Raw genomic sequence first — 17,046 nt, 5'->3', positions numbered from 1 at the left:
CCTGAAGTGATATGAACTTTCCTCTTATTACTGCTTTTGCTGCATCCCAGAGATTCTGATATGTCGTATTTTCATTTTCATTTGTCTGTATGTATCTTTTGATCTCTGCGCTTATTTCTTCTTTGACCCATTCATTTTTTAGAAGTATGTTGTTTAGTTTCCACATTTTTGTGGGTTTTTCCCCCTCTTTTTTGCAGTTGAATTCTAGTTTCAAGGCTTTATGATCAGAAAATATGCTTGGTACAATTTCAATTTTTCTAAATTTGCTGATATTGTCTTTGTGGCCCAACATATGGTCAATTCTTGAGAATGTTCCATGTACACTAGAGAAAAATGTATACTCTGTCGCTTTGGGATGAAGTGTCCTGTAGATGTCTATCATATCCAGGTGTTCTAGTATTTCGTTTAAGGCCACTATATCTTTATTGATTCTCTGTTTGGATGACCGATCTAGAGCCGTCAGCGGAGTATTGAGGTCTCCAAGTATGATTGTATTTTTGTTAGTTTTTGTTTTAAGGTCAATAAGTAGCTGTCTTATATATTTTGGTGCTCCTTGGTTTGGTGCATATATATTAAGGATTGTTATGTCTTCTTGATTCAGTGTCCCCTTAATCATTATGAAGTGACCATTTTTGTCTCTGAGTACTTTTTCTGTCTTGTAGTCAGCATTATCAGATATGAGTATTGCTACACCTGCTTTTTTTTTGGGTGTTGTTTGCTTGGAGTATTGTTTTCCAGCCTTTCACTTTGAATTTGTTTTTATCCTTGTTGCTTAGATGTGTTTCTTGTAGGCAGCATATAGTTGGATTTTCTTTTTTAATCCATTCTGCTACTCTGTGTCTTTTTATTGGTAAGTTTAATCCATTTACATTTAGTGTAATTATTGACACTTGTGGGTTCCCTACTGCCATTTTATAAATTGCTTTCTGTTAGTTTTGTATCTAGTTTGATTCTTCTCTTTTGTTTTTCTATCATTTGTTTCTGTTTGTTTGTGTTCCATACTTCTTTCCTCTGTTGCTACCTTTTTTAAGTCATGTGTTTTTGTGGTGGTTTTTTCTAGGGTGGTTACCATTAAGTAATGAAAAGGGTACCTACCATATTCATTGTAGTACCCTATCTTATAAGTATTTCTGCACTTCATCGTCCTTTGCTACTGTTAATCTCCATTCTCTCCCCCCCTTTTTTTTCCTTTGTTGTCACAGTTTAAGTTTGGTTTTATTGTGTTCTTGGTGGAGCTGTTACTTGTGGTGTTGTTTTCTTTTGTTCTTTGAATCTGGTTGGAAAACCCCCTTTAGTATTTCCTGGAGTGGGGGCTTTCTCGTGATAAATTCTCTCATCTTTTCTGTATTTGTGAATGTTTTTATATCTCCTTCATACTTGAAGGATAGCTTTGATGGGTATAGTATTCTTGGCTGAAAGTTCCTCTCTTTCAGGGCTTTAAATATTGGGGTCCACTCTCTTCTAGTTTGTAGAGTTTCTGCTGAGAAATCTGATGATAATCTAATAGGCCTTCCTTTATATGTTGTACTCTTCTTTTCCCTGGCTGCCTTGAGAATTTTTTCTTTGTCATTGGTTTGTGTCATCTTTATTATGATGTGCCTTGGAGTGGGTTTGTTGGGGTTAAGAAAACTAGGTGTTCTGTTTGCTTCTTGAATTTGAGGCTTTAGTTCTTTCCACAGGCTTGGGAAGTTCTCGTCTATTATTTGTTTGAGTATATTCTCCATTCCATTTTCTTTCTCTTCTCCCTCTGATATACCTATTATTCTTATGTTATTCTTTCTGATGGAGTCAGATAATTCCTGTAGGGCTTTCTCGTTATTTATTATTTTTGAGTCTCTTTCTTCTTCTCTCTGTTGTGCCTCAAGTTGTTTGTCTTCTATTTCACTAATCCTATCTTCAATCTGGGTTGTTCTGCTAGCTAAGCTTGTTACCTCGTTTTTCAGCTCGTGAATTGAGTTTTTCATTTCTGTTTGATTTGTTTTTATAGTTTCAATTTCCTTGGTAATATATTCTTTGTGTTCATTGAGTTGTTTTCTGATCTCCCTATATTGCCTTTCTGTGTTTTCTTGTATATCTCTGAGTATTTTTAAGATTTCTATTTTAAATTCTCTGTCATTTAGCTCCAAGGCTTCCAATATGTTAAGTCTTTTCTCCATAGATTTTTCCACATCTATTTGTGTTACCTCTCTTTCTTTTGTATCCATAATATTCGATTTCCTCTTTCTTATTGGCATCTGAGGGTGGTCTTGTTGATAGCACTAATTAGAATTAATAAAGAGTAAAAAGTAAAAAAAACAAAAAAAAACAAAAAAACCAAAAAACAAAACAAAAAAAAAAACAAAGGGTAAAACACCCCACAAAAAAAAGCAGTAATAATTTATTATTTCCCCCTTTTTTTTCTTTCTTCTCCTTCCTTCCTCTCCCCTCCTCAGGGAAATATCGTGCCTATAATGGAGGGCCTGGTTTGCGGTGAAGAGTTCAAGGGGGCAAAAAAAAAAAAAAAGGGGAGTAGGGACCTACTAAATGCAAAAAAAAAAAAAAGGAAGAAAATCTTAGACAAGCATAAGTTGATCTGCCTGCGGGTGATGGTCAACTAAGAGATATAATGAGAGGGATAAGAGGGAACCAGAAAAAAGGACAAAAAAAGGAATAATAAAGAAGAAAAAAATAAAAATAATAAGTAAAAATATGTTGTATTAAGTGGAGCAAAGACCAAATACAATGGAGACCTTGGGTTGGGAGGACCCAAAATGCCACAAAAATAAACTAACAAGAAAAAAAACAAAAACAAAAGCGAAAAAGAAAAATAAAGCCAAAAAAAACCTCGAGTCCCAAATTAACTAATTTGTTCGTGATTGAGGATTAAATGGGAGGAAAGTAAAACGAGAAAAGAAAAAACAAATAGAAAGGAAAAAATAAGAAAAAGAGAAAAACGAAGGAAGAAATAAAAAGGAAGAGAAAAAAACAAAATAAAGCAAAAAAACAAACAAACAAAAAACAAAACAAAAGAGGAGAGAGTGAGAGTTAAGTGTCCTGGAGTATAACCCCAAAGGAGGGTGAGGATGAAGAAGAGAAATAAAATGTAACACTTATGGGTAGTGTAGTTCAAGAAAAGGGAAGTATAAGATGGGCAGAGAATAGAAGGACCGAGGTGGAGGAAATAAAGGCAATAAGATAGAAGAAACAAACAACAACAACAAAAAAAAAAATTAGTGGAACAAGTTGTAAAGTCTGTGGATTTTTCTTGATTTTGAGATGTTAACTTCTTCCTTTTTCTTTTCTCTCCCTCTTCCTGGTCGGTGACTCTGTACCCCAGGCTCTGCCCCTGTGTCACATTTAGGTAGGGATTTGCAGTTGATGGGATTCTATGGCAATGTCATATAATTGGCTTTAGTCTTGCTGGTAGTCAAGGCTTGTTGGCGTTTGCAGGGTCCAACGATGAGAGAGTTTGCTTTCGTGGATTCTCTCTCCTAGTCCCCCCTTCCTGCATTAGCAGCCTGGTGATCCAGCTATAAGGCTGCCACTGCTTCTGCCTGGGGAGTAAGAGGCTCAAAGAGCTGGGAAATCCCCACTCTATCCCCACTCAGTGCAAGGCTTTGGGAAGGGCTCTGACAGTCAGGGCCTCCAGTGTAATCAGGCGGGGGTGGGAGTCAATTGTTGTCAAGGTGACTGTTCAGCGCCTAGCATTCCGTTGGACCTCTCAACCCAGGCTTTCCACACTTTGTAGCCTGTTTTGGCTGGTAAGAAGAGGCACTAGTCTCTGCTTGCGACTAGTGTGGTATAGATCTTATTATCTGCCAAGTCCTTCTTGTTAGCGTTTATCCCTGAATATGGAGGCTCTATCAATCAGAAGTTGCCCCCGCCCCTTTAGCGAGAGGCACTAAAAAATATCACGCCTCTTGTCTTGGGTCGGTGAACTGAGAGAGATCTTATCAATTAGAACCGAGGGTGCGCAGATTTCACGGGTTAAGTTAATTTTAGTAATTGGGTCGCAGCTGTGCTCCCGAAGGTATTTCAGGCTGCCTGCGCGCGCCCCTCCCCCAACGCTTGATTGTTAGCTTGAATGGCTGGGTGAGGTGCCCCGCCCGCGGAGAGAATCTCCCAAGTAGGGAATACCGCCCTGGGGCCTCTCCCGCTCCCCGTGCGCGGGCCGCTGGGAACGTTAGCGGTGCTCGGTCTGCAATGCTCGGTCTGCAGCCAGACCGGGCGCGCGCCAGCGGCTGCTCGCCGCTCCGGAGTGTGGGCGGTGCTCGCTCTGCAACCGACCCGGGCGCTGCTCGCGGCGGCTCGCGGCGGCGGCTGGCGGCGGCTGCTGCTCGCGGCTCCCGAGTGCGGGATGACTTACCACAGGAGCACTTCCTCGCGGCTTGAATGAATGTCCCTGCGGTAGCTTCCTCCACACCCTCGTCTCTCAGATTCGAGTGATAACAGTCCTTTTGCTTTCAGTTTGTGTGGAACTCCGTAATGCTCCGAAGATAAATTTTCCTGTTTCTAGTTGATAAATTTGTTGTGATTTTGGGGAGATCTGTCGGACGCGCTGCTCACGGCGCCATTTCCGTGACGTCAGGAGGCATTCTTAAAAGAAATTATGTTAAGACGTAGTTTTTATGTAAAACAGATGATTGCCAATGCAAACAAATGTTCACCTTCCCCCTGACACGCTCAATTTGCGTTCAGCCATGGCAACTTCGCCCCATTGGCTAGTACAGTTACGCAAGCAACCAATAAGCTATTGGCGACAGACACTTAAGCCGCATATAATAAAGATATATCATAGAAGTGTACACTTGAAAACTATATAATCTTATTAACCATTGTCACCTCAATGAATTTAATTAAAATGTATAAATTAGAGAAAGATAAATAATTTGAAAATATGAAAATTAAAACTTGCTTGACTGGTTGGTGGTAGTGTACTGGATAGTGTCAACCTGGGACACTGAGGTCCCAGATTCAAAACCCCTAGGTTGCTGGCTTGAGTGGGAGCTCATCTGGCTTGAGCACAGGCTCACCAGCTTGAGTGCAGGCTCATTGGCTTGTGCATGGGATCATCGACCCAATCCCATAGTTGCTGGCTTGAGCCCAAGGTTGCTGGCTTGAGCAAAGGGTCACTGGCTTGGCTGGAGCCCCCTGGTCAAAGCACATATGAGAAGCAATCAATGAACAACCAAAGTACTAAAGTGCTGCAGCTATAAGTCAATGCTTCTTATCACTCTCCTTGCCTAACTCTCTCTCTCACTCTCTTTCTCTATCTAGCTAAAATAAAATAAAATGAAAACTCCATAGATTAGGAAAACATATTTGCAGCCCACATAACAAAAGATGAATATCCACAGGATTTAAGTAACTCTTATAAATTAAGTATGTTAAAAGTAAATAAAACAATATGAAATATAAATATACAGAGTGGTACCTTGAGATATAAACAGACCAACATGAAAATTTTTTAAGATACGAGCTGCGACTCAGTCCGTATTTTTGTTCGAGATCCGAGCAAAATTCTGAGACACGAGTCGTGATTAAGTTTTTGTGGTTTCATTTTAAATAAAGAAAGTGCAGTTTTAGTTTGGTTTAAAGAAATGCAGTTTTAGTTTATATTTAGTGTTAAGAAAGTGCAGTTTTAGTTTAAGTGTCTACAGTACCTGCATCCCTTCCTCCCTCCCTCCTCCTCTGCCATTCACCTCCGTTAGCTGCACTCGTCTGTCCCCAAGGTAAGAATACAGTAATAAATAACACTTTCTTTCTTTTATTTCATATATTTTTTTATGCATTGGTAAAGTATACATATGTGTTTCTTAATTAAAAACAAGTCTTTTTTCATAATTTAGGATGGTTTGGGGATGATTCACAGGGCTGGAATGGATTAAATCTATTTCAGTTATTTTAAATGGGAGAAATTTGTTTGATATACGAGTTGACTGACTTACGAGCTCGGTTACAGAATGAATTAAATTTGTATCTCAAGGTACCACGGTACTCTTAAGTAAAAGTTACTACAGTACTTGTTAACGGAACTAGTTTCAAGATTTCTTGTGGATAATTAGAAGAACAAAATTAATTGCTTTTTTTTTTTTTTTTTTTCATTTTTCTGAAGCTGGAAACAGGGAGAGACAGTCAGACAGACTCCCGCATGCGCCCAACCGGGATCCACCCGGCACGCCCACCAGGGGCACGCTCTGCCCACCAGGGGGCGATGCTCTGCCCATCCTGGGCATCGCCATGTTGCGACCAGAGCCACTCTAGCGCCTGAGGCAGAGGCCACAGAGCCATCCCCAGCGCCCGGGCCATTTTTGCTCCAATGGAGCCTTGGCTGCGGGAGGGGAAGAGAGAGACAGAGAGGAAAGCGCAGCGGAGGGGTGGAGAAGCAAATGGGCGCTTCTCCTGTGTGCCCTGGCCGGGAATCGAACCCGGGTCCTCCGCACGCTAGGCCGACGCTCTACCGCTGAGCCAACCGGCCAGGGCCCATTAATTGCTTTTTGATAATAGTGTTTGTTGTAACATGACTGAAATTGTAAAGTATCTACTTCATTATTTTTTGTAGTCTTTGATAATACTGTTTTGTAAAATGCTTTTTATTGGCATTAGGGATGTATCCCACAAATGTAGATATAACAGATGCAAACTTATTTTAAATTATGTAGACTAAGCATCCTGACAAATAATCCTATACTGACTGCTGGATATAAAATTAAAGTTACTGATTATAGTCTACATATATTGGCTACTTACTATGTGCCATGCATTTTACTGATATTGTTTCAGGTAAGTCTCACAACAATCTATGACAGTGGCAGTTTAATTATTATTATTACAACAAAGGAAACTGAGGTCTGCAACAGTTAATCAACTTTCTTCCAAACCACACAGTTATTGAACCCAGGACTGTGTGCCTCTAAAGACTACTCTCTTGACCACTATACTATTTCCCATTTGTTTTGTTTTTATTGATTGCCAGGTAAATGCGCATGTGAGGAATATTTCTCAATCATCTTGACATATTGTTATGATTTTCTCAATTGCAAATTATTTTCTTATAATTATTATTTTAATTGATGAAGGGACCTCATCTGAGAAGCCAACAAAATATGATCATAAACTGTTTTTAGCTAATTCTCAGTGGGAGAATCTGAAAGAAAGGTTTTCTTCTGTCAGTGCCAGCATGTTGCCAATGTCTTCTACTCATAAACTGAAATAAATGGGTAATATTTTATTGCAGCACCTCATATCTGAACTCTGTCACATTCAAGAAATGAAACTAATTTAATTCTCTGTTTAGGAATGTCTAAGTCAGATAGAAAAGGAGATGTCCCTTTCAGATGTGAATTCTATTACTGCTCAAAGGATTAGTTCTGCCAATTTTCTGAAAAAGGTAACAACAAAATAATACATAATATGTTTGCATTTACTCTTATGAAAACTGGTCTGCTGGATGTTATGGTACCATACACTTCAGAGAGAGTCAGACAGACAAATTACTTACTCATCACCTCTTTTTGATCACTGAGGGGTTTTCTGTTCTGTTCACTTCCTTTTTACAGTTAGCTGCTTACCATCTGTAAATATGCTGTTGATCTCCATTGTTGTTGCAGAGTTTACTTCAGTAATCAGCAAACTCATTATTAGTGCACATCCCAACTTTTCCTGCTTAAACATGAACACTAATAACTTTGCACTCTTTTTGACCCTGAAAGTTCACTGATAAACACGCCAGCATTTTGCCAGGATCCTTACTTTTACTAGTAATGTAGTAGACCACAGCAGTTCAGGGGATGAAGGGATGAAGGAGCTTAAAGTCAGAACAGGACTGAATAAATGGAAATACAGAAATGTGATTATTCTTTGAGTTTGTTTATCAAGATTCATGTCCATTACAAGTGGCTGTTAGAGAAATGCAATCACAGAGTAATCATTTCCTTTGGTGAAGACTAGTTCTGTCCATGTGTGCTGTGAGTTAGGTGTAAAAACAGGTGAGAACAGAATTTAAGATGACATGAAAGAGATATGGAAAGACAAAAAAGTAGGAAGAAAAAACTTGCTTTGGTGTGACATGAATGTGAGAGGTGGGAATGATTTTAATAATGGGAGCAAACAGATCCATATTTTCACTTAACTAATCCCCCTTTCCATTCATTGCTTACAAAAATTAGTAGCAAAAAAATAGTGGCACCAATAGCATTATAAATATTTGATCTTAAAATATGAACTATGCATTTCTTAAATTCTGAATTTTTTTGTAGATGAGAAAGTTGATAATGAAAAGAATTGTCAAAGTAAGCAAATTTAACTTATCAGATATTGTGGCTGATTATGAAGAAATTGTATCTGCAAGGTACATACTAAAATTATTATATAAAATGTGAAGCTTTATACTAATACCTTCAAAATCCTCTAATAAGTTCTCTACATTTATATTAAGTTACATGTCAAAAGATGCAGTTACAAAGCATAAAGTGAAATATGGTGGTTTGAAATATATTTGGTCATTTTAATATTGCATTTTTGACATACTGATATGATATGTATTTTCAATTGTATAGTATTTTATTTTAAATTTATTTATTTATGAGAGAGAGAGAGAGAGAGAGAGAGAGAGAAAAGGTGAGAGAGAGTAAAACAGAAACATCGATCTGTTCCTGTATGTGCCCTGACTGGGGATTGAACCTGCAACCTTCACATATTGGGATGATGCTCTAAAACCAATTGAACTATCTGGCCAGGGCAATTTATATTGTATTTTAGTTTTTAATGCTCTTCTACTGATAGTTTTTAGAGCAAGAAAGAAAAGAAATACTTTCTGTCTCAAACTAGTTTTGCCCTAAGATTTTCCTGTCCTGAGATTGCTAATGGAAAAGTCACACACTAAGCTTGTAATCTACCCCTTTCAAAACTGTGAATCCTCAGTCCTATAAGGGCACTGTAATCCATAGCAGCTGGGGGAGCCTTCGACTGGAGTAACTCAATTCTCATACTGTCCCATCTATGACATTTAGGGGTAGAAACAGGAGTAGGGATGCTTCTGGGAAACCACACTGGAGCCACTTGCAGGTTTGTGGTATTGCCAACAAGGTTTTAATTGGTTTAGGATGCTGAAATCTATTGTGTTTTATTTTTAGTCTTTGGGGAGAAAAAAATGTGACCATAGGGCAATAATTTCATACATTTATGTTATCAAGGTTGGCAGCATGTGTAACTAACTTCTATTTCAGATTCACGTAGAAAAGTTGAGTTTCTAACCACTTCTAAGAGAATGATTCTTGGGGAAAAAAAAGATGTATTCTGAAAGAACAGCATATTTCATGGAATTACCTTTCCATACCCTTGTCTCTTGTTGGGCCATTTACCCAAAGGGCATGGAGCATTCACCTTCCCTCTCTTAATGTATCATCTCTTCTATGCTCAGAATATAATTCCTGGCCCTGGCTGGTTGGCTCAGTGGTAGAGCATCAGCCTGGCGTGTGGATGTCCCAGGTTCAATACCCAGTGAGGACACACAGGAGAAGCAACCATCTGCTTCTCCCCCCTCCTCCTTCCCTGTTTTTCTCTTTCTCTCTCTTCCTCTCCTGAAGCTATGGCTCAATTGGTTTAAGTGCATTGCCTGGGCACTGAGGATGGCTCCATGGAGCCTCCGCCACAGGCACTAAATAGCTCAGTTGCGAGCATAGCCCCAGAAAGGCAGACATCAGTCCTAGACAGGGGTTGCCAGTGGATCCTGGTTGGGGTGCACACAGGAGTCTGTCTTGCTATCTCCTCTCCTCTCACTTGGAAAAAGAAGAAAAAGAGAAAAAGAATGTAATTTCTTCCTTGGGTTTAAAACAACTGTCTTCGCTCCACAATGGAGAGCATATGGCTCAAAATAATGGCCTTATTTACAAAAATTAATTTTTAAAATTTATATCTTTTTTTTTTTTTTGTATTTTTCTGAAGCTAGAAATGGGGAGAGACAGTCAGACAGACTCCCACATGCGCCCAACCGGGATCCACCCGGCACGCCCACCAGGGGGCAATGCTCTGCCCCTCCGGGGCGTCGCTCTGCCACGACCAGAGCCACTCTAGCGCCTGGGGCAGAGGCCAAGGAGCCATCCCCAGCGCCCGGTCCATCTTTGCTCCAATGGAGCCTCGGCTGTGGGAGGGGAAGAGAGAGACAGAGAGGAAGGAGGGGGGGTGGAGAAGCAAATGGGTGCTTCTCCTATGTGCCCTGGGCGGGAATCGAACCCGGGTCCCCCGCACGCCAGGCTGACGCTCTACCGCTGAGCCAACCGGCCAGGGCCTAAATTTATATCTTTTAAAACTAAGTTATCTTGTATATATGTGACTGATCACTTTTATCTTTAGCCAGCTGACACTTGCAGTTTGTAAGCTTGTTAAACGACGAAGAAAATTAAAGCCTCAGAGGAAAAAAAGGGAAAAGGTGTCAGCACAGACCCTCTGTGATGGAGATGTTAAGATTCTTGTCAGGATCCTGAGGGCTTATAATATCCCAAGCAGGAAAACAACAGTTAGTAGGTAAGGCAATATGCATCCATTTTTAGAGTCACAAAAGATCTATCTTAGCTATAAATTTCTGTATTGTTTAATTTATATATCTTTACACTTTATTAATTATACAGAAATTTAATGAAAGTTGAAATCTTCATTTGGATAGTCAAACTTAGTGTCATTGCCATGTATTAAGAGTTTTTGGAAGTTTGAAATGCCCAAAGTAACTTTAACATATATATATATATTTTGGTGTACTGTATAAAATAAATGCCTTTTGTTTTGTTCCTTATTGTGAAAACTTATAAAGCCACTGTTGCCAACTACATTATTCTGTGCCACTGGCCCCACTCAGTATTGGAACTAAAACACTGGAGAGAGTAGCCTTTGTGTGAGACTTCTCATTTTAGATGACTTCTGCATACGTCGGATGTTACCCATCTCTTCTGCAGGCACTCAGGGGTTTTATTTGTGTTTCTTGTGCAGAGGATATGTGGAACCAGAATGGGTATCACAGCTGATTAATACCAAATTAAGACATTGTAAATATTAAATATTCATGTGTATTTAGTGCATCTTAAATGTCGAGCGTCTCTCATCTATTTGGTTTCGTGTATGGTTCATATATGGCTATTGTGTAGCTAGGAACCTCAGGAATATTAAGCATAGCTCTCTTTGTTTAACATGCATGTGCTCTACTTGTGTATCGTCTGTTTACTAGATCCTATTAATTTTGTATATGAAAAACAAGTATTTTGCTTACTTAGCTACTAATCTATAGTTAAAACCTTTTAAACGTTTTGCCTATTTTTATATCCAACCTTATTTATTTAATAGAATTGATATTCTCAAAACAAATGCACATTTCAAAGGTTGCTTGTGATATGACACAATAAAATCACTGCCATGCTCTGTAATCATCAATTTGTAAAGGAAAGAATGTTTCAATACCAGAAATAGGAAGGGTCTCATCTTAAAGTATCATTTGCTTTATTTTTCTCCTTTACTAAGGAAAACTTTATCATAGACTGAATCCAACCCATATTTCAGAATTTGGAGCCACTCTTTCAGAGCAGTGATTATCAGATGTTTAGTTCTAACCATTACAATATGAAAATCCAAAGCAAAGTCTGTAAAATCCAGGGTAATTAGATTATATATGTCCATAAGCATAGGCAAATTCTGCCATTCCCACTAAAACTAATATTAAAACTAACTGAGACTGACCAGGCAGTGGCGCAGTGGATAGAGCATCAAGTTCCAGATGTTGAGGTCACCGGCTTGAGTGTGGGCTCATCTGGAGCACAGGCTCACCAGCTTGAGCATGGGATCATAGACATGACCCCATGGTCTCTGGCTTGAGCCCAAAGGTCTCTGGCTTGAGCCCAAAGTTGCTGGTTTGAGCAAGGGGTCACTGGCTGGGCTGGAGCTCCCCAACCCTGCCCTGTCAAGGCATATATGAGAAAGCAGTTAATGAACTAAGGTGGCACAGCTATGAGCTGATGCTTCTTGTCTCTCTCCCTTCCTGTCTGTCTCTCAGTTAAAAAATACAAAAACAAAACTAATTGAAGCATGTATCTGTCTCCCTATTGTTTTTCCTGAAGAGCCTTGGATATACCTACTTATTTGAAATCATCCGTATCCCGTCTGAGACATAAAGAAACAATCAAATCGGTAGCCTCAGATGTGATCTTAAATGCGGTAAGCGTTAAGTAAGCACTTTTATAAAGTGCAGTTTTTGATTATATTTGCCCTGGAGTGCAGCTGGCTCCTAATTGGTCTTTCCATCTCTAATCTGTTGTGCTTCGAGTTTACTTTCCATAATGAAGGTGCTCTTTATAAAATGTAATTCTAACCATTTAATTCCCTGCTCCCCTGCTCTCAGGATCTATAGAAAAAGGTATAAGTTCCCTAGAATGCCTACAAAAATCTGTAATGATCTGGCCCTTACCCATCAGTCAGCAACATCACATCTCTTTTCGCCCAGCAGCAGTATCATATACCACTGGTTCTACAAAGACTGTGTATATGCCCTTTCTTTTGTCTGCCATGGCCTCCACACAGCTCTGTATTATTGGCCACATTACTGCTTAATGTTTCTAAGCTCGAGCTCAAGCATTGTTTTCTCTGTGAAGCTCTTGTCCTCACCCCCAGCAAATTAATTATTCCCTCTCCTGAGTAACTGTTGTACCTGGAATATATTTTTATTTTATTTCTAACATTTCATTGCAATTATTTGTTTAGCTGTTTATTTTCCCCTAATAGACTATACAATCTATAAGGGAAAGTTACATTTATCTTTAGATCCTAGAAAAGTATCTAATATTGAATAGGACCAACAAATGGGTTATTAAATGAATGAGTGAATAAGGGTTGTTTGAAAATCTAGAAAAAGTAAGCCATCCAGTTGTCAGCCAGTAACCAAGTAATTTTCTATCCTTCTGTCTTTTATTAACTGTATAAAATATTACAAAAATTTAGTCAGTGTTTATTACATGTTTCAGAATACTGTACACCCTTTTGTGGAAGTTTCCTTTCAAAACACTGCATACCAAACCAGTACTGCAAATGGATCTTATCCATGCTGGAATGAAGAAATTAAAGTAGACTTTGTGTAAGTTGGAGTCCATTTTTTCTCTTTCTTAAAAAAAGAACAGCATTATTAAAAATAATGTTTGAGACCCTGGGTGGTTTGCTCAGTGGGTAGGGTGTCGGCCCAGGATATAGACATCCTGGGTTTGATTCCCATTCAGGGCACACAGGAGAAACGACTATCTGCGTCTCTCTCCTTCCCTTTCCCCCTTCTCTCTCCCTCCCACAGCCAGTGGCTTAGTTGGTTTGGGTGTTGCCCCTGGGCACTGAGGATAGTTTATTTGATTTGAGATTCTGGCCCAGACTGGGGTTGCTGAAAGAACCCTGGTCAGGAGCATGTGGGAGTCTGTCTCACTATCTCCCCTCCTCTCACATAAAAAAAAAATGATTGAGATAGGCTTTGCTTTTTAAGCTTTTAAGTTATGAAATATTTCTTACATAGATATTACTATATAATGTATATATAATTGTAAGTTCTGAGGAAAAATAATAAAATGAATACTTACATATCTACTTTCCAGCTTAAAGAGTAGATATTACAAATACTTTTGAAAGCCCCTTCATGCCAACATCTAATTGTACCCCCTGCTCTCCCCCCCCCCCGATGTAACAACCATGAATTTGTGTTTGTCATTGCCTCTCTTCCCTTATGATTTTAGATCATAGGTATTTATCCATATGTATTATTTACTTCTGGATGTTTTTCATCTTTATATAAATTGAATCATCTTTTGCAATCTTGTTTCTTTACTCTTAGTTATTTTGAGATATTTATCCATGTTTATATTTATAGTTCTTCCTCCCTCTCTCCTTATCCTCCTTTTCCTTCCTCCCTCCCTCCCTCCCCCTCTCTTCCTTCCTTCCTTCCTCCTTCCCTCCCCCTTCCTTCCTGCCTTCCTGCCTTCCTCTCTTCCTTCTTTCCTTCCTTCCCTCCTTTTCACATCTACATAGTATTCCACTGTATTAAAATGACAGAGTTTATTTATATAATACTTTCTCCTGTTGATACACACTTATTTTTTTAAAGTTTATTTTTAAAATGTTCCCACTGATTGAGAGGGAGGGATGATGGGGGAAGGGGGAGAGAGAGAGAGAGAGAAGAATCAACTTGTTCCACTTAGTTTCCATTTAGTTGAGTACTCATTGATTGCTTCTCGTAGGTGGCCTGAGCAGGGATTGAACCTGTGACCTTGATGTGCTAGAACAACACTTTATCCACTGAGCATCCTGGCCAGGGCCCACACTTGGCTTCTTTTAATGTTTTGCTATTGCAATAATGTTGCTCTAAACATTCTTCTACTGTCTTCTGGAGCACACATGCAAGAGTTTCTTTGCAAGACAGTAGCTCTCAAACTTTGTTGTGATCTAGAAATCACCTGTATAGTTTCTTAAAACATTTCTGGGCCCACCTCCATAGTTCCTAATTCAGTAGGTCTAGTGTAGGGCCTGATAATTCCATTTCTAACAAGTTTCCAGGTGTTACTGATACTACTAGTCAGGGGACTTTTTGAAAACCTTTGCTCTAACAGGCGTCCCCAAACTACGGCCCGCGGGCCGCAATGCGGCCCCCTGAGGCCATTTATCCAGCCCCCACTGCACTTCTGGAAGGGGCACTTCTTTCATTGGTGGTCAGTGAGAGGAGCACTGTATTTGGCAGCCCTCCAATGGTCTGAGGGACAGTGAACTGGACCCCTGTGTAAAAAGTTTGGAGACCCCTGCTAGGACATATGTTTAGGAGTGGTATTGCTAGGTTATAGTTGAATTCAGCTTCAACTTTACTAGATAATACCAAACTGTTTTCTAAAGTAGTTATACTGAAATTTGCTCCCAACAGCAGTATATAAAAGTTCCTATTGTGCTACATCATCAATAATATTTTGTATTTTAAAAATTATTTTTTTCTAATGTGATGAATCTAAAATGATATTCTCATTGTGGTTTAACTTACATTCCATGATTTCTAATGAGATTGGGTTTCTTTTTTTACACATTAAAAAATATCAATAGGAAGAGTGTGGTGGTTACGGGGGGGAGGGGGGAAAGGGAGATGGAAAGGGGGAGGGGGAGGGGCACAAAGAAAACTAGATAGAAGGTGACAGAGGACAATCTGACTTTGGGTGATGGGTATGTAACATAATTGAACGACAAGATAACCTGGACTTGTTATCTTTGAATATATGTATCCTGATTTATTGATGTCGCCTCATTAAAAAAATAAAATTATATAAAAAAATATATCAATAGGGACCCTGGTCAGGTAGTTCAGTTGGCTGGAGTGTCATCCTGATGCACCAGGGTTGCAGGTTCAGTCTCCAGTTGGGGCACATGCAAAAGTCAACCAATGAATGTATGGATGGATGGAGCAGCAAATCAATGTTTCTCTCTCCCTTCTCTAAAATTAATAAATAATAAAAAATTTAAATACTCAATAAACTTTATTATTTAGGGAAGTTTAGGCTCAGTAAAATTGAGAGGGAAATACAGATAATTTCCACATGTCCTCTCCCCACAACACACACATACAGCCCCCCTCAGCATCAATGTGTACATTTGTTACAACTGATGGACTAATATTGACACATCATTATCAAGCAAAGTCCACAATTCCCACTAAGCTTTACTCTTTGTGTTGTACATTCTATGGATTTTGACAAATGTATGACAACATGTATCCACCACTATAATATCATACAGTTTAGTTTCACTGCCCTAAAAATGCCCTGCGCTTCATTTCTTCATCCCTTTATCTTTCCCCTGGAACCTCTGCAAACATTGATAGTTTTACTGCCTCCATAGTTTTGGCTTTTCCAGAATTAAATTGCATTAGTCAAGGTTCTCTAGAGAAACAGAAGCAATAGGTTGTGTGTATGTGTGTGTAACATGGGTGAGCCTCGTCCAATCAGTTGAAGGCTTAATAAAAAAAGAATTACCTTCCCTTAGGAAGAGGGAATTCTGCCAGCACACTGCCTTCAGACTTGGAGTGCAACTTTTCTGTGGGCCTCCAGCCTGCCCGCAGATTTTCAACTTGCGTGCCGCACAATCACGTAAGCCAGTATTACAGAGGGTATTGCTTTATTTAAAGTCTACTGACTTATTTGTTAATGTGGAAAGAACACTTAATGTGAATGGGAATTCACCTTCTTAATATACTTTAAGTGTACAATATATTATTGTTGACAGTAGGACAGGGTTGTACAGCAGATCTCTAGAGTTTACTCATCTTGCTTGCCTGAAATGTTATACCTGTTAATTAGTAACTTCCCGTTCCCCACCTCACCCTGGCTACTCTTTAATTTTATGAATTTGATTATTTTAGATGCTTTATATAAGTGGAATTAGGAAGTATTAGTCTTTCTGTAACTGGTTCATTTTGCATAACATTCATGTCCTCAAGAGTCGTCAGTGTCACATCCTATAGAATTTCCTTCTTTTTTTTTATGATGATGAATTATATTCCATTCCATTCCTCTTTTTATTTGTTATCCACTCACTTGTCAACAGATATTAAGATGTTTCCATATCTTGACTATTGTGAATAGTGCTGCATTTCTTTGAGGTCCTGGTTCAATTCTCTTGGATACCCAAAAGTGGGATTACTGGATCATATTGAGAAACCTCGGTATTCTTTCCATAGCAGCTGCACTATTTTGCATTTCTTTTTTTTTTAAATTATTTTTATTTATTTATTCATTTTTTAGAGGGGGGAGAGAGAGAGAGAGAGAAGGGGGGGAGGAGCAGGAAGCTTCAACTCCCATATGTGCCTTGACCAGGCAAGCCTAGGGTTTTGAACCAGCAACCTCAGCATTCCAGGTCGATGCTTTATCCACTGCGCCACCGCAGGTCAGGCTGCATTTCTACCAACAGTGTAAAAAGGTGCCAATTTTCCACATCTTCACCAACACTTGTTATCTTTTGTTTTTTGGATAATAGTCACCTTAACAAGTGTGAGGTGATAACTCATTGTTTTTATTTTCATTT

General features: G+C 39.1%; 1 protein-coding gene across 1 annotated transcript in view; it reads left to right on the top strand.

The window, feature by feature from the left end:
• Positions 1–17,046, top strand: part of CC2D2B (coiled-coil and C2 domain containing 2B) — a 140,470-nt gene that overhangs the window by 90,150 nt on the left and 33,274 nt on the right. The window contains exons 18-22 of the mRNA XM_066354598.1: positions 7,277–7,369; positions 8,238–8,329; positions 10,333–10,503; positions 12,081–12,177; positions 12,981–13,090. Of these exons, the coding sequence (XP_066210695.1) occupies positions 7,277–7,369; positions 8,238–8,329; positions 10,333–10,503; positions 12,081–12,177; positions 12,981–13,090 (563 nt within the window). The remainder of the gene's footprint in view (positions 1–7,276; positions 7,370–8,237; positions 8,330–10,332; positions 10,504–12,080; positions 12,178–12,980; positions 13,091–17,046) is intronic.

This window comes from Saccopteryx leptura, chromosome 13 (genome assembly GCF_036850995.1).
Source record: "Saccopteryx leptura isolate mSacLep1 chromosome 13, mSacLep1_pri_phased_curated, whole genome shotgun sequence".
In the NCBI taxonomy this organism is placed as follows: domain Eukaryota; kingdom Metazoa; phylum Chordata; class Mammalia; order Chiroptera; family Emballonuridae; genus Saccopteryx; species Saccopteryx leptura.
This window is presented reverse-complemented; position numbering and strand designations above follow the sequence as displayed.